Here is a 13,464-nt window from a genome sequence, read left to right as displayed (position 1 = left end):
TGTTTTTTATCTAATGCATATTATACGCAGTAATACCTTGTGAAAATATATTACTTTATTCGAGTTACCCACAAAACAACGCACTAATTGGTCACTATACCATATACGTTATTAGAACAAGATTAACTTATTTAGTTCTTTGCACTTAAATATTGCGTGGAATGAATAATGGGTTCTTACTCTAACTAAAAACTAAAAAATTGAAGAGTTCATCACAGCTTCAATTTAAATAGCAAAACGGAAACGTTTTCTTCTCTGTGAATAAACAATGCTGGGTCGATTGGAATGCTGGAATGACTTCCGGTAGTCGTCGGTGTTGCTTGTTTAAGGCAAATATCAAATACCGATCGAAGAGCAGGCTTCAAATATTCAGGCGTTCCACTGCCACGCCCCCTTCCATGAACCACCCACCACCCACATACTAACGACCCACATGACAACCACTAATCTGCACTTGTAGTGACATTATATGGACATTTGTAATTTCCGGTCGATGCCATTTTTATAACCCTGTTCAGAACGCATAAAAGAAAATTTGCAACAATGGGGCTTACAACAATAAGCTGCTGACCAGAAAAGAAGGCCAAGAAGTGGGTTTATTTTTGCTACGGGGGTGTGGGGGTAGAAGAAAAACTGGAGAAAAGGGTTTCGGTTATTTGGGTGCCAACTTTTGGGTCACAAAAGGCGACAACCTCAGCTCGTTTACTATTAAAAAAGGCACACACACACAAACAGAGCTGGCAATTCGATTCTGTTTACGGGCTCTCATAAAAACTTGAATTTTATTCCAAGCGCCCAGGAGTCAATGGCAGAATGTGTGAGCGTCTAATGAGGCCAACTTGCCATAGAAAACAGGGTGGATAAACACACACACACATACACACACAGAGGATATTGGAGGTCCTAACCAAATATGCTGGAAAATGAAGGCATGCCACATTTGCTTAGTCTGTGAAAATGTTTGGCTTATTGCCTTATTAAGTTCATAAAACGTTCGAGTATTTAAAGGCAGCTGAAAGTGCTTATGAAATTATTGCCAGTACACAGATTCCAGGCAATGGCACACCTGTGCTAGGCCGTAAACCAATTAGCCAAATAGGAGCTCGAATTGCAGCCAGCTATTCAGCTTTTCTCGCACAAGGCATTTTCCCCGGCAATCTTCTGGATTTCCATTAAAAAGGAAATTGAAGTTTACAAGTTTCGTGCGCAGGCAGAACAATGAACTATCCTTTAAAGTTCGCATCTGAAGCATAAGCAGCGGTAAGTATAGATGAGCCAATTAGGGTTAAAGCTGAAATTTATAAAGCCGTTTTCTTTTCATACAATTTTCTTATTAAAGCTGAATGTGGATTTTTTTATATTTATCTAAAACTTTCAAATTAGGGTATACTCGTAGTACCTTTGAAATATTCATAGATTATCTAAACTCAAATGAAATGCACAAATACTCGTAGTTATACAAAATTCCAAAGGAAATAATATATCAACTGGCAATTTGAGTAATCTAGTTCAAGTTATGAGCGTACAAAAGGGAAAAATAGTTTTTATAAACGGGAGCACAAATATTAAATAAGTAATCGGTTTACAAATATCAAAAGTCTCAGCTTAAGCATTTACCATAATGACAATAAATCGGTGTAAGCCGATTAAACGAAGCAATTAAAGCCCTAACACGTTTGTTATCCCAGAATTGCATTTGAATCCATTACAAAAAACCCAAACAAAAATCAATTTGTTATGGAAATCAACATTTGATGGGCACACAACCCGTATGTCAGAGTTCAGCCGAAGGACAAAGGACTTCTTTATATATTTCGGCAATGCCCGGAGGTCGAAGGTGTGACGAAAAATAAGGTTTAAACGCTTGCTTCATTTGGCCCAGGTGGAAAAGTCAATATTGCGGCTTTAGTTGGGAAATATTAACTGTCTCCGGTTGCGAGCACCTTGGCTGCTGGGCAGCTTCGTCCTGCGTCCTGTGTCCAGCGTCCTGTGTCTTGCGTCCTGCGTCCTGTGTCCCGATTCCTGTGCCCTGGGATAAAGGTAAACCTCAACTATTTGCATGCAATTTGTAGAAAATAGAAAATAATCGAAGCAATGTGCAGCTAGCCATGAAGTGGCGAGGAAAGCGGGGAATGGGGAAATGAGGAAGAAGAGAAATGGGGAAAGTGTGGACCAAGGGGCAGCAGCTACTTAGCAAATATCAACACCTGTTAAGGGTTACACTCGAGAACAAAGCTGCAAATTGGCTGGTGGTAAGTGCAGCTATGGCTAAGGGCAACACAGCCCCAAACCACCGAAAACACAACCACCCACAGCACTGACCGCCCACCTACAACAACAACAACAACAGCAACAACATCTAATCAATTTAGCACAGTGCAGGAGCGTGGGAGAGCGAGAGAGACGGGCATACACACAGTGAGAGAGACGGAGCGAAGGAAATTCTGCTGACCGCAGGCAATGGAATTGTTCTGGGTTCCGGGTTCCTGAGCCTTCCTGGGTCATGGAAAGCATTGGGCTCCTAACTTCATTATGAGATTTGTGTAATTGTTAACCAATTTACCGTTACGCTTTCCATGCCACAAGCCACTAGCACAATCGACCAATAGGCAACTTGGTGAAGGGGGGAATGGGGTATGGGGGAACCCCCCATTTTGCCCGGTAATCTCGATAACACCCGTGATATATGATTCAAATTATAATGCCGGAAATGTTATTAATTCAAAGCGTGCCTCAATTTCTGGGCACTAATTACGATGTTCTTGCGATGGTGATAATGATGACGAGCAATTGTACATTCAGCTGGATTCCACAGATTCAAAAACACTCAACTAGTCAAGCTGTGTGGTAAATTTGTGCATATTATATATAGTATGTAGTATTTACATACTTTGGTAATCTGCATTTATGCCAATTGCCCATGCAACCAAAGAAAACAAGCTGCTGCACACGTTGAACACAGCGAAGGTATTGCTATTTGATATTTGCGTGTAATATTTGTTTACAAATTATGCCCATTAATGCCAACCAATTAAAACATTAAATTCGATTGAAACGCTTTAGTTTGCTCTTGATTAGAATCAACGGCTACTTTTTGTGGCACATATCCTAAAGATATATAAAATATATACCTTATGTTAAGCTGGCAATTTTTAGCTACATTTTGTTCGCGCCCTAAATAAATGCTCATGAATATTGGTGGATAGCTATAAATCCCCTTTGGAAAGGCATATATATTTAGCTGTGCCACACCCACATCCACAGCTACTCCATTAACCTGGGTTTTATGGCCTACTGGCGCCCCACCATTTTATAATACAACCGGTGTTAGCCTAATTAAAAATGCCAAATGATGTTGCAGCTGTCGCTGGCAAAATGGAAATAATTTGCATGTGCACTGTGTTGCACGAATGGCGATGACAACCAGCTAATGTGGCAGCATTGTCGGGGATTTGGCCCAGTTTGGATTATGGCAAACATGCTCCTCCTCCTCCCTCCCTCCTTTCGTACAACCAAAATGACCTTTAATTGTTTGATGCCACACACACACATACACAAACACACGTACGGTGGCGGCTCAAAAACCACTTTCGCTTATTGAAAAGGATGCAGGATGCACGATGGCTGGTTTATTGATCGGCGGAATGCTTTTAAGACGCGGGCATAAAAATAATAATGATGCCACCGCGTGGTGTCAAAGGGGCAGGCAGCAGGCAGGTGGAGGAAGAAGCTGGCAGCTGGCAGCTGCACATAGAAATAAATATTTATATGGGCGGCGTCTATAAATTGAATGGCGAAAGGGTTGCACGCTCCACCCATCACCCACCATACAGCTCCCGCTAAAACTCAGGTGAGACAGGCGGGACTTATGGGCTTTGGGCCAAAAACACACTCCCACACACAGCTACACACACACAGACTCACACATAGGAGAAGCATTTGGACCTGGACATTTTTACGATGTGATTTCACATAACCACAACAGACGTGCAGACAAACAGGAGCAGAACGCGAAGGACGAAGGACGCAGGACGAGGGAGCGGAAAAAGACGACATAAGTTGCAGACGCGCGTTGGTGATAAACTTTGAAATTGCCAGGACGAAGGGGCTGCCAGGACGAACGGGAATTTATTACCCTCCAGCGGCATCAAGGAGCTCACATCCTCGCCGAGAGCAGCACAAGCGGATTCTAATAAGCAAAATGCGCTGTCCTGCAGCGGAATCGGAATCGGAATTATGGGGCATTACCCAAGGAGCAGCCTTAACCCTTGTTCACCCCAACTCCACCCCTCCCCCCCTGCATGCAACCAACTGACAATCAGTCGCTGTAACCCATAGTTGCGGCTTGATTTCGATGGCACGCCAAGCATAACGAAGGCATTAATTTTCGAGAATCACAGGCTAGAAAATACAGATGTCCTTCGCTGATTTTGCAAGTGTCAGCGCGACGATGAAGGGGCTCCCACTTGAACCGAGTTGAATCGAGTCGAGTCGAGCTAAGTTGAGTTGAGTTGATTTAATTCAATTCATGGACAGACAATGATTGCGTCAATTGCCGCATGTTTATCATTGTGACAGCCCAAACTTGGCATTGTCCCGGCCAAAATCTTGGCATACAATCCCGACCGCAATCCCAATAGGAATAGGAATAGGAATAGGAATAGGAATAGGAATAGGAATAGGAATAGGTTGGCGGCCAAGAAGCAAAGCCGCAGCCACGGCGGAAATTGTGGAAATTGTGGAAATCGTATGTAAGCGTATTAGTTTGGCGATTGTGCTAGTGTCACGCTGGAAAACCCTTTCTCTGCCTTTCAAATGCTCTGAAATGTGGTGGCTGCGGCCAAGAATACAATATGGGGGTCATTATGATCCTACATATGGCTGCAAATTGGGTCTCATTTACATGGCAGATCAGAAAAAAGTAGACAAGGATATAAAGGAGATCAAGGGGTTGAAGTTTCGGATAACAAAGTAAAACATGTGCATTCAACTTTTACTTCAAAGGCCAATTAAGTAAGTACTCCTTAGTTTATTCATTTTTGTGCTTGTCTACAATCAAAATATTTACTCCTTTCGTTTAGCATAAGTTAAATCGCCACAATTTTCTATCTTAATAAAATAATGGTTTCTTAAATGGTTTGTATACTTGAGATTATTAATTCTAAAACCTAGTTGGTAAAGCTTTTACCATACGATTTGATCACATAACAGCAATACACACATTTCTGTCTTGGTTGACCATTTGGCCAATTAGGGGTTTCCTTTCAGTTGGTAAGGACTACGAGTATATGGCACACCACCCAGGGGTATGATTCAGGGCAGGTTTTCAATTACACATTATGACTGCTGCACGGTCTGGCTGAGAAGTGCAGTAAAATTTCAACTACCCCGAAAACTCGCACACATTCCAAAGAAATTGGATTTGCGACTGGTGGCTTTTCTTCGTTCTTCTTGGGCATTTTCCGCTTGCATTTGGCTCGGTTTTTTATGGGATGCCCTACCCCCTCCAATCGTCTCCCATTCGAACTTCCCGGCCCGTTGACTTTTATGAACTTATAAACAAGGGAAACGGGGCACAACCCTTTCGGCCTGTTGCTCTGTTGCTGCCACAGCTACTTCCAGTGCTTATTATGTGGATTATTAGAGGGATTTACCCGATGCCATGTACAAATTCATGTGCTCCAACTTGGATTCCGGATTCCGTATTCCGGCTGCCGGCTGCTGGCTGTCGGATGCTGGCTGCTTCACTCACTCTCTCTCTCTCTCTCTCTCCCTCTCACTTGGTCCTGGTGTGGCATCAATGACATAAATAAAAAGATTTCCAAAGGATTTGCCTGCGGGACACCGCACCCAAACACACAAACACCCGAAAAAAAGCAGGAGGAAAACACCCCGACATTCCAGCCAAGTTTTCCCAGTCCCGTGAAAATCCTGGAGGTGTGTGGGTGTGATTTACTCATATGCCAAGAGCTAAGAGCTCTGCCAAGTCGGTGTTGATCTGGCCATTGCCATAAATTGATAATAGAATATATATATACCTATAAATATATATGTAGACATACTTGTTGTCTCTGTTGACTCAACCGGCCACTGATAAGCCAACTTGTTGGCCTGCGTAAACAATGACGTGTGCTGGACTTTCACTTCCAGTGGCCTGTTTGGCTAGCAGTTGTGTATTAAATCACAGATCAGCCTGCATACCCTGTAATTTAGGGTAGATACTACTACTACTGCTCATAAGGCAAAATAAAAATAATTAAATATTTTCCAAATATTTAAGAACTTATCATAGAAGTTGAGTATTCGAAGTTGAACTAAGTTTATAACTATTGCATATTATGAATGGACTTTACTTAATCCTTTAGCTAGCTTTAATTATTATATGATGTATTTCTTAAAAAGTAACCAATTACGAATGAATAAGACTTTAATAGTTTTGTAACTCAGCGCTTAGTCTAATATTCCAATGGCAGTTTCTAGCAGGGTATCGAAAGTAATAGAATTTCTAATCAGCCAGATGTTCACGTTTAACAGATTAGTAAACTTCTCGAGTGACTTCTTCTTCCTCTTTGAAAGGCCTTAAATCACACGTTTAACCCAATTAAATAATGTCAATTAGCATTGAGGTGTGTCAAAGGCTTTAAAACCATTAAAATAGTATTTATTCAAAATGTCAATAAATGATTTAATTGCATGTGCACAATAAATGCGATGGTAACTTAATGATTCTATTCCGTCTGCTGCTACATTGCGATGTCAATCAAAGCGTTTTGGCATTGATAGATGGCTAATTAATGTGGCAATGAGCACATGAGGATGCTGCTGCTGCTTTCTAAGGAGCATCAGGTGAACTGGAGGTGGCACTGGCACTCCGCAGGACCCTCAGGCGCGAGTACACGATGTCCCAGTCGACGAAGGCGCCCAGGATGTGGCGCACATTGCGGTCCGTGTCGTCGTAACCGGTCCGTCCGTGGACCAGGCGCAAATTGTCGAACGTGAGCACGTCGCCGGGCGTGGTCTTGAATCTGCACGAGTGCTCGTGGGCCAGGCCAACGAAGGTGGCCATCGCCTCGTACCACGGACGCACCTGCTCCACCGGCACGCTGAAGTGGCTGTCGCGCTGCGGAATGCTGTGGTTGATGCGCACACACCTGCCCTCCGCGTCCAAGCTGCAAGAGATCGGGTCGAAATGTTAGCCTGGTTCTGCTGGGGCAACTATGCATGTTTCCCCCCAAAAAATTGGTTCCCTCCATCTGAAAACGTTTGAAATATTTGCCAAGCTAACGGAAGCATTGCAAGTTGCGTGAAAAATAGATTTTAACAGTTCGAGAAAATGCTGGGAATATTTTAAAACTAAATATTTAAAGTTATTTTAAATGCAAAGAATTTTCTTTTTTTTTAAATTAATTGAGTTTTCAATAATTATTTTCGTTAAATTTAAGAAACTCAAGGTATACACTTAGAGAAAAATAGATTTTAACAGTTCGAAAAAATGCTGGGAATATTTGAAAACAAAATATTTAAAGTTATTTTAAAGGCAAAGCATTTTCAATTATTATTTTTTCCTTAAAATTAATTGAGTTTTCAGTAATTATTTTTCGTAAATTTAATAAATTCAAGGTATACACTAAGAGGTCTTAAACTGAATTCTGCCAGAAGTTTTTGAAAACGCGGCTAAAAATGTATTCATTAGTCGGACATTACCGATTAAAAGAAACTCATTTACCAATTCCTCATTCAAAGTCTACTCACTTGATGACCGGTGCCCTCCAGATGTTGTGGAAGTGCAGGTCGCCGTCGCTCCCGATGTCCGCCCAATCCACGGGCGTCTGGCAGAGAACGCGGAACTGCTCCGAATAGCGTTCCCGCATCACCTCCACCACATAGAAGGCATCGGCCAGCAGATTGACCCCACCGGGCGAGGCGGACTGTTCCAGGGTGTGCAGCATGGTCACTCCGGGCAGGTACTCAAAGTAGGGCATGTCCGTGTGGAGCGGGAGGGGTGCGGCCAAGTAGGCGTAGTTACTGGCGCCAGGCTGAGCCCGAACACTGAACTCCTCTCCATAGGTGGTGCGCCGCATGAAGCCCACCCGGTTGGACAAGCTGCGAAGGACGTCCATGTCCAGGGGCGCTTCCTTGACCAAGGCTACTCCAAAAACCGCCAGGTGGTGGAGCCATTGCTGCAGCGCCGAGTCACAAGTGATCAGTTCTTGGTAGTAGAACATCTGGCGCATGTGCTCAAAGTCCAGACCGCTCCACAACTTCTGCTCCGGGCGGTAAAAGTCGCGCAGGTATCGCTGGCGGTTTGCCGATGAGAAGTCCCGCTCTCTCAGCCAACTTAACGGATACTGGGAGGCATGTCCATCGGACCACTCTACACACAGGACCTCCTGGTCCAGGTCCACGCTCTGCCGCAGGACGCGCACACTGGTGTCCAAATGGTTCCACAGCTGGGGTAACCTACTCAGCGTCTGTGGCAGATAGCACTCCTTGCAGCGGCAATTGTCACGCAGCCAAATGTCCGGGAACTGCATGTCCTGGCGGTCAGCATCCGGAACCTGGACCAGTCTCGGCTGATCCTGCTCCTGCGGCGAAGCCAACTTGGACGGCTGGCAGGACAGATCTCGGCGGTCCGCTTGGAACATCTTGAGCAACCTACCACTATGTCTTCCGATTGCGGAATGATTTGCCTACTGGGCGGTGAACTAGAAGCCACACGCTCAGGGGTACGTGGTTAAATTGAGGGAGCAGATTAATTATCGCGTGATGTTTACATCTTGAGCTACACTTTAAAAATTTATACGAAGACCCAAGTGATTCCAGTCTTATCAGAAAAAAAAAGTCTTTTCTTAGTTTACAAAAAATATAATAATAATATTATTATTTAAACTGTTTTCTAGGAAGTATACATGCTTAACAATTAGCTGAGAAAAAGTATTCTAATGGCAAAGAATGCGAGTTGTGGTGCTTTTTTTACTTCAAAAATATATTTTGAACTTCTCATTATTTGTATCATCAAATATTTTTTCTTTTAACGTATTTTTTTATAAATAACAAATATATCTATATAGACACACATTTCTTGGACAATCAAAACTATATTTCCAAATATATTAACAAATATAATAGCATTTTAAGTCAATATTTTGTACTGATTGGATAAGTATAAAGACATCATGGAGATCTATTTTTTTTTTTGATATTTTGTACTGATTGCATAAATATAAAGACATCTTGGAGATCTATTTTTGTTTAAGTGTAGGGCCATCTAAAATATCCCTTATCAATCCTTTGTGAGCAGTGCAGATTGCTGTCGCAGCGATTTTTTCTTGTTTTTAGCTGGGCAATGGATTCTCCCCTTGCTTAAAGCCCCCGCCACTGGAGCTGTAAAATTAAAAATGCAAAATTAATTTCTGCATAAAACTGCTAGCGCCAGCGATTTTGCATAATTGTTTGCCAACTGCAGCCGGGTGGGGTGAGGTGGTGCGGGGCGGGATGGGGTGGTGGAAAAGCGCCATCTTCGACAGCCCTTTCATGGCGAAGCATAAGCCCAGCCCTCGCACCACGACGTCCCTGGCCGGGGGAAGTGACGTCAATCATTGTTAGGCGCATTGATCACTTCATTCACGCCCACATGCCACACCCACGTCGATTGTCTCACCCACACCAGTGGTGATTGCAATGCGAACATCCTGCTCGACAGCGTTGGAAAATCATAAACAATAACCGGCATTTCATGGCGGGGAAAACAACGGGCAGAGAATCGGCAACAAGCATATCTGGTAACCAGTATATATGGCGCGATTTTTAATTATCACTTTCGCATTCGCATTTTGTATTCGAGTATTGTCTGGCGCGAATACGCCTCGTATCTATCCATCCACGGCAACTCTATCACCGCCGTTTCCACTCCCATTTCCATTTCCATTTGCATTTCCATGCGAAGCCTTTTACGTTCCGAACAAAGAATGCGAGCCGAACAATCCGTCGAATGCTCAGCTTTTAGTTGCGATTCTCCTCAGCGAGTTAGGGTATTTTAAAAGTAAACTGATACCTAAGGTATCGCAGAAACATTGCTATCCAGTTATGGAAGGTTATAGCTTGAGTATAAGGAGAGCGTCTCAATGGATTGAAATCATTTTATATATAAGGATGCATATCTACTTTTCCTAGTGGAAACTTTAATATATTTGATGTATCTTAAATGTAAACTGATACCTAAAGTATAACAGAATCACTACAATATCTTGAATAAACGGAGAGCGTCTCAAAGGATTCATATTAATGTATCTATAAGGATGCATATGTACGTCTTGTAGTAAAAACTTTAATCGGTAGTAGCCCCAAGGCCGATTCTTAGAACCTCGAAGAGCATTAGAAATTCGGTATGCTGTAGCATGCAGCTTATACATCTCATGCATTGTTTGGAAGGAGTCCCAGTTCCCCGTCAGAACTTTATTGTTTTCAATTAAAAACACTCACAGCCCATTCAGCTAACGAATCCATTCGCTCGGCAGTTTTCATTCCGAGTATTCGCGTATTCATAGGCTCGAAGCCAGTGGCAGTGGCAGCGGCAGCGAAAGCCGGCGACATGACACAATTGCAGATGCAAGTGAAATGTAATGAGGTGTAATGAAAATGCATTCAAGTGACAGTTTTTCCCCATTCCCCATTTTCGCCAGCCCGCCCACCTGCACTTAACAATAATCAAGCACAACAATAGTGACAAATACGAGTATCGATGAAATGAGCGATGCGACAGACAGAGTAATGAATTTCACTGAAAGAAAGCGTCAGTCAAAGTGTTTTCTATTTATTTTGTAATAACATTTCAAAACAGGCAAATCCGTGTTATCGGTTTACTACGCAACCGATCAAAACATACCGCAAATTATGCAAAAACAGCGAGCACAACACTTACGAAAATTAAACAAAACCCGCAGCGACCGCAACATATCCAGCGAAACAGAGCCCAAAACCGAAATTGGTTTATTTATTCGCCAGTCATCAAATGGCAAATAAATCAGTTCCAAGGCTTACGACAACAAACCCCGTTTTAAATGCCTGAAATATTCATAAAGCCAGAAAAAGCGGATGTGAACAGGTGAGTGAACCCCGCTGGATGATGATGAGTAGAGTGGCCTGGAGTGGATTGGCCTGGAGTGGGTGAAGTGGATTCCAGTTAACAATGCCCGTCTAACGGTGTGGCACAATGGCCAACGCTTTGGGCCTAATTAGCCTCGTGGGCGGCTAGGATTTTGGATTTCGGATTTTCGGCTATCCGTGACAATGCCAGCAGAACGCATAATTAGGCAGAAAGCCCAGGCCGACGACTACTCTTGAGAATGGGCACCAAATTGGTCTTGGCCGTATTGTATTTCCATCCGGCTGAAGAAATCCTCGGGCTCGGCAGCGAAAAAATCCCGCGTTGGATGTTGGATGGCAAAGTGCAGTAAGTAGCTGCGGCCACTGTGGGACACATAAATAAATGTGCCCACGAAATCCGTAAATATGATTAAGTGCCAAATTTATTTACAGCTCCCTGGTCGCCTTTAAAAAAGGCAGCCCCCAAACAACATAGCAGCAAAATAAGCCCAGCCCCGTGGGTTGGCAGACGGAAGGTAGAGCCGTAAGCCGGAGTCACCGCCCACCGGAAGTGAATGGCTGTGGCAGGTGGTGCTGGTCCTGGCCAACCCGATTACAATTACGTGCGCTAATTGCACTTTAAACGCGTCCGAGCTTGTCAAGCAAGCCATCCATCCGTCCGTCTGTCCGTCCGCTTGTCCGTTTGTCCGCATGTCCGTTTGTCCGTCCGGCTTGTTCGCTGCCCGCACAATTCTGTTTCTCATTTTTATGGCATTTCCTTTGGCACAACTTGCAACTACATAAATTTGCAAACATGATGTCCTTGTGCCAGGACTCTTTTCGTCCCAGCCCATGACTGTTCCGGCTCTTGCATTGTAATAGCCCGGCTGCCAAGGCTACCAAGTCATCGTCACCGCCACTGCCGTAACTCAAAGTGACGCTAAATTTAGTTTAATACACACACGGCACAGTGGATGCGTGTAGAATGGATTTGTATTCACTCAAGATATATTATTACCTAAAATTAACCAAAACAACTATTAAAAAGTAATGCACCCTTATATGTGTTTAATTCACAGAAAATTACTATTAACAGCACACAGTAAACAAAGCAACTTAACAATTTAAAATAAATAATTAATTCATTAATAATTTGATTAACATATGATGTTAAGCTACAAATATTTTAGTTGGGCTTAATACTAGAAGTAAATCGCAAAAGGGACACACTAATTAATGATTTTCTTGTCATTCCGCTATCTAATACTTTGAATTCTTAAAATCTTAATTTACCTCATATTAATTACAAAAATTCCCAAGTAACGAGCTGAGCTAACCAATGTGCAGGTGAAATAAGCACTGAGCTGTCTTCTTAGTCGGCAGCAAGTGGCCCTTATAATGGGCCAAGGCGTAAGTCCATGTCTGGCTGCCTGTTCACCTGGCTGACTTTCAGCCCACTGACTCCCCGCCCACTGGCATGCCGCCCACTTTCTCACCTGCCGCATGGCAGCCGGTTCTTTTGCTCATTTACACCTTTTATTACGTATGCGTGCGTCGGTGCAAAAGCAAAGTTTGCAGTTTAGTTTGCCATTAACGTGGCCATAAGCGTTGGCCGCCCCGATATGTATGCCATTCCACCTGCTTGCTATTCATATGCAAATAGCCCCTGCGAGGTGTGCTACCACACTTCTAGCCAGCTGCAGTTTGCTTTATGCTGGAAGAATGTTAGCCATCCTGGCTAAATCAGAGTCTGAGGCACGTTCATGCCTCAATGCATCATAATTGTTAGGTTGTGTGTGGCAGTGTGTTGTCAAAACTGAAGTTCGGAACGTTGTCCTTTTCCTGAGAGCGTATATGCACTGGGGGAAATATGTTTTGTGGCTCTGTCACTCTTATTTTAAAAGACTTGTATATTAACTATTGATGAAGCAACACCATAAAATGTTAGCACACCCATTTAAATAGGTAAAATTTCTCTCATATAAGCACTTGCAAATGAATATACCCTGGCCATGGTTTAACTTTACTGAATACCTGATTAAATCCTATAAATCTCATGATCTGATTTTTTGCAGTGCCTTTAAAAAGTAAGGCTTATGTGTGTGTGTGGGGGGGCTAGCTTGCGGGTAAAAGTTTTTAATGTGAAAAGTGCAAAGGAGAGTGCAACCCTCATGCGAGCGGAGAAGCATGTCATTCCCTGCCGCCCCCCTTCCCAGCAAGCACCCTCCGAAACCCCCCAGAAAACCCCCTTTTTGGGCCATGGCCCGCCACTGTCACTGCATTTTAATTTACTGCATACCTTGAGGCGCCATTCGCCTGCGCTCGCATGCCAAGTGGCAAAGTCCAACGTACGCTCTGTGCGCCGCCAGAAGAAGATGA

The 13,464-nt window shown here is 43.4% G+C and overlaps 1 protein-coding gene across 1 annotated transcript; it reads right to left on the bottom strand.

Moving 5' to 3' along the window:
* Positions 1-6,621: 6,621 nt before the first annotated feature.
* Positions 6,622-8,808, bottom strand: LOC6529966 (gamma-butyrobetaine dioxygenase). Its single transcript, XM_002090877.3, has 2 exons — positions 7,753-8,808; positions 6,622-7,169 (listed from the first exon to the last, which is right to left on the bottom strand). The coding sequence occupies exons 1-2, from the start codon at positions 8,643-8,645 to the stop codon at positions 6,833-6,835; spliced, it is 1,230 nt and encodes a 409-aa protein (XP_002090913.1). The 5' UTR covers positions 8,646-8,808; the 3' UTR covers positions 6,622-6,832.
* Between the last annotated feature and the right edge of the window lie 4,656 nt (positions 8,809-13,464).

This window comes from Drosophila yakuba, chromosome 2R, assembly GCF_016746365.2.
Source record: "Drosophila yakuba strain Tai18E2 chromosome 2R, Prin_Dyak_Tai18E2_2.1, whole genome shotgun sequence".
Classification (NCBI taxonomy): Eukaryota; Metazoa; Arthropoda; class Insecta; order Diptera; family Drosophilidae; genus Drosophila; species Drosophila yakuba.
Note: the sequence above shows the minus strand (reverse complement) of the source record. Positions and strands in the feature narration are given on the sequence as shown.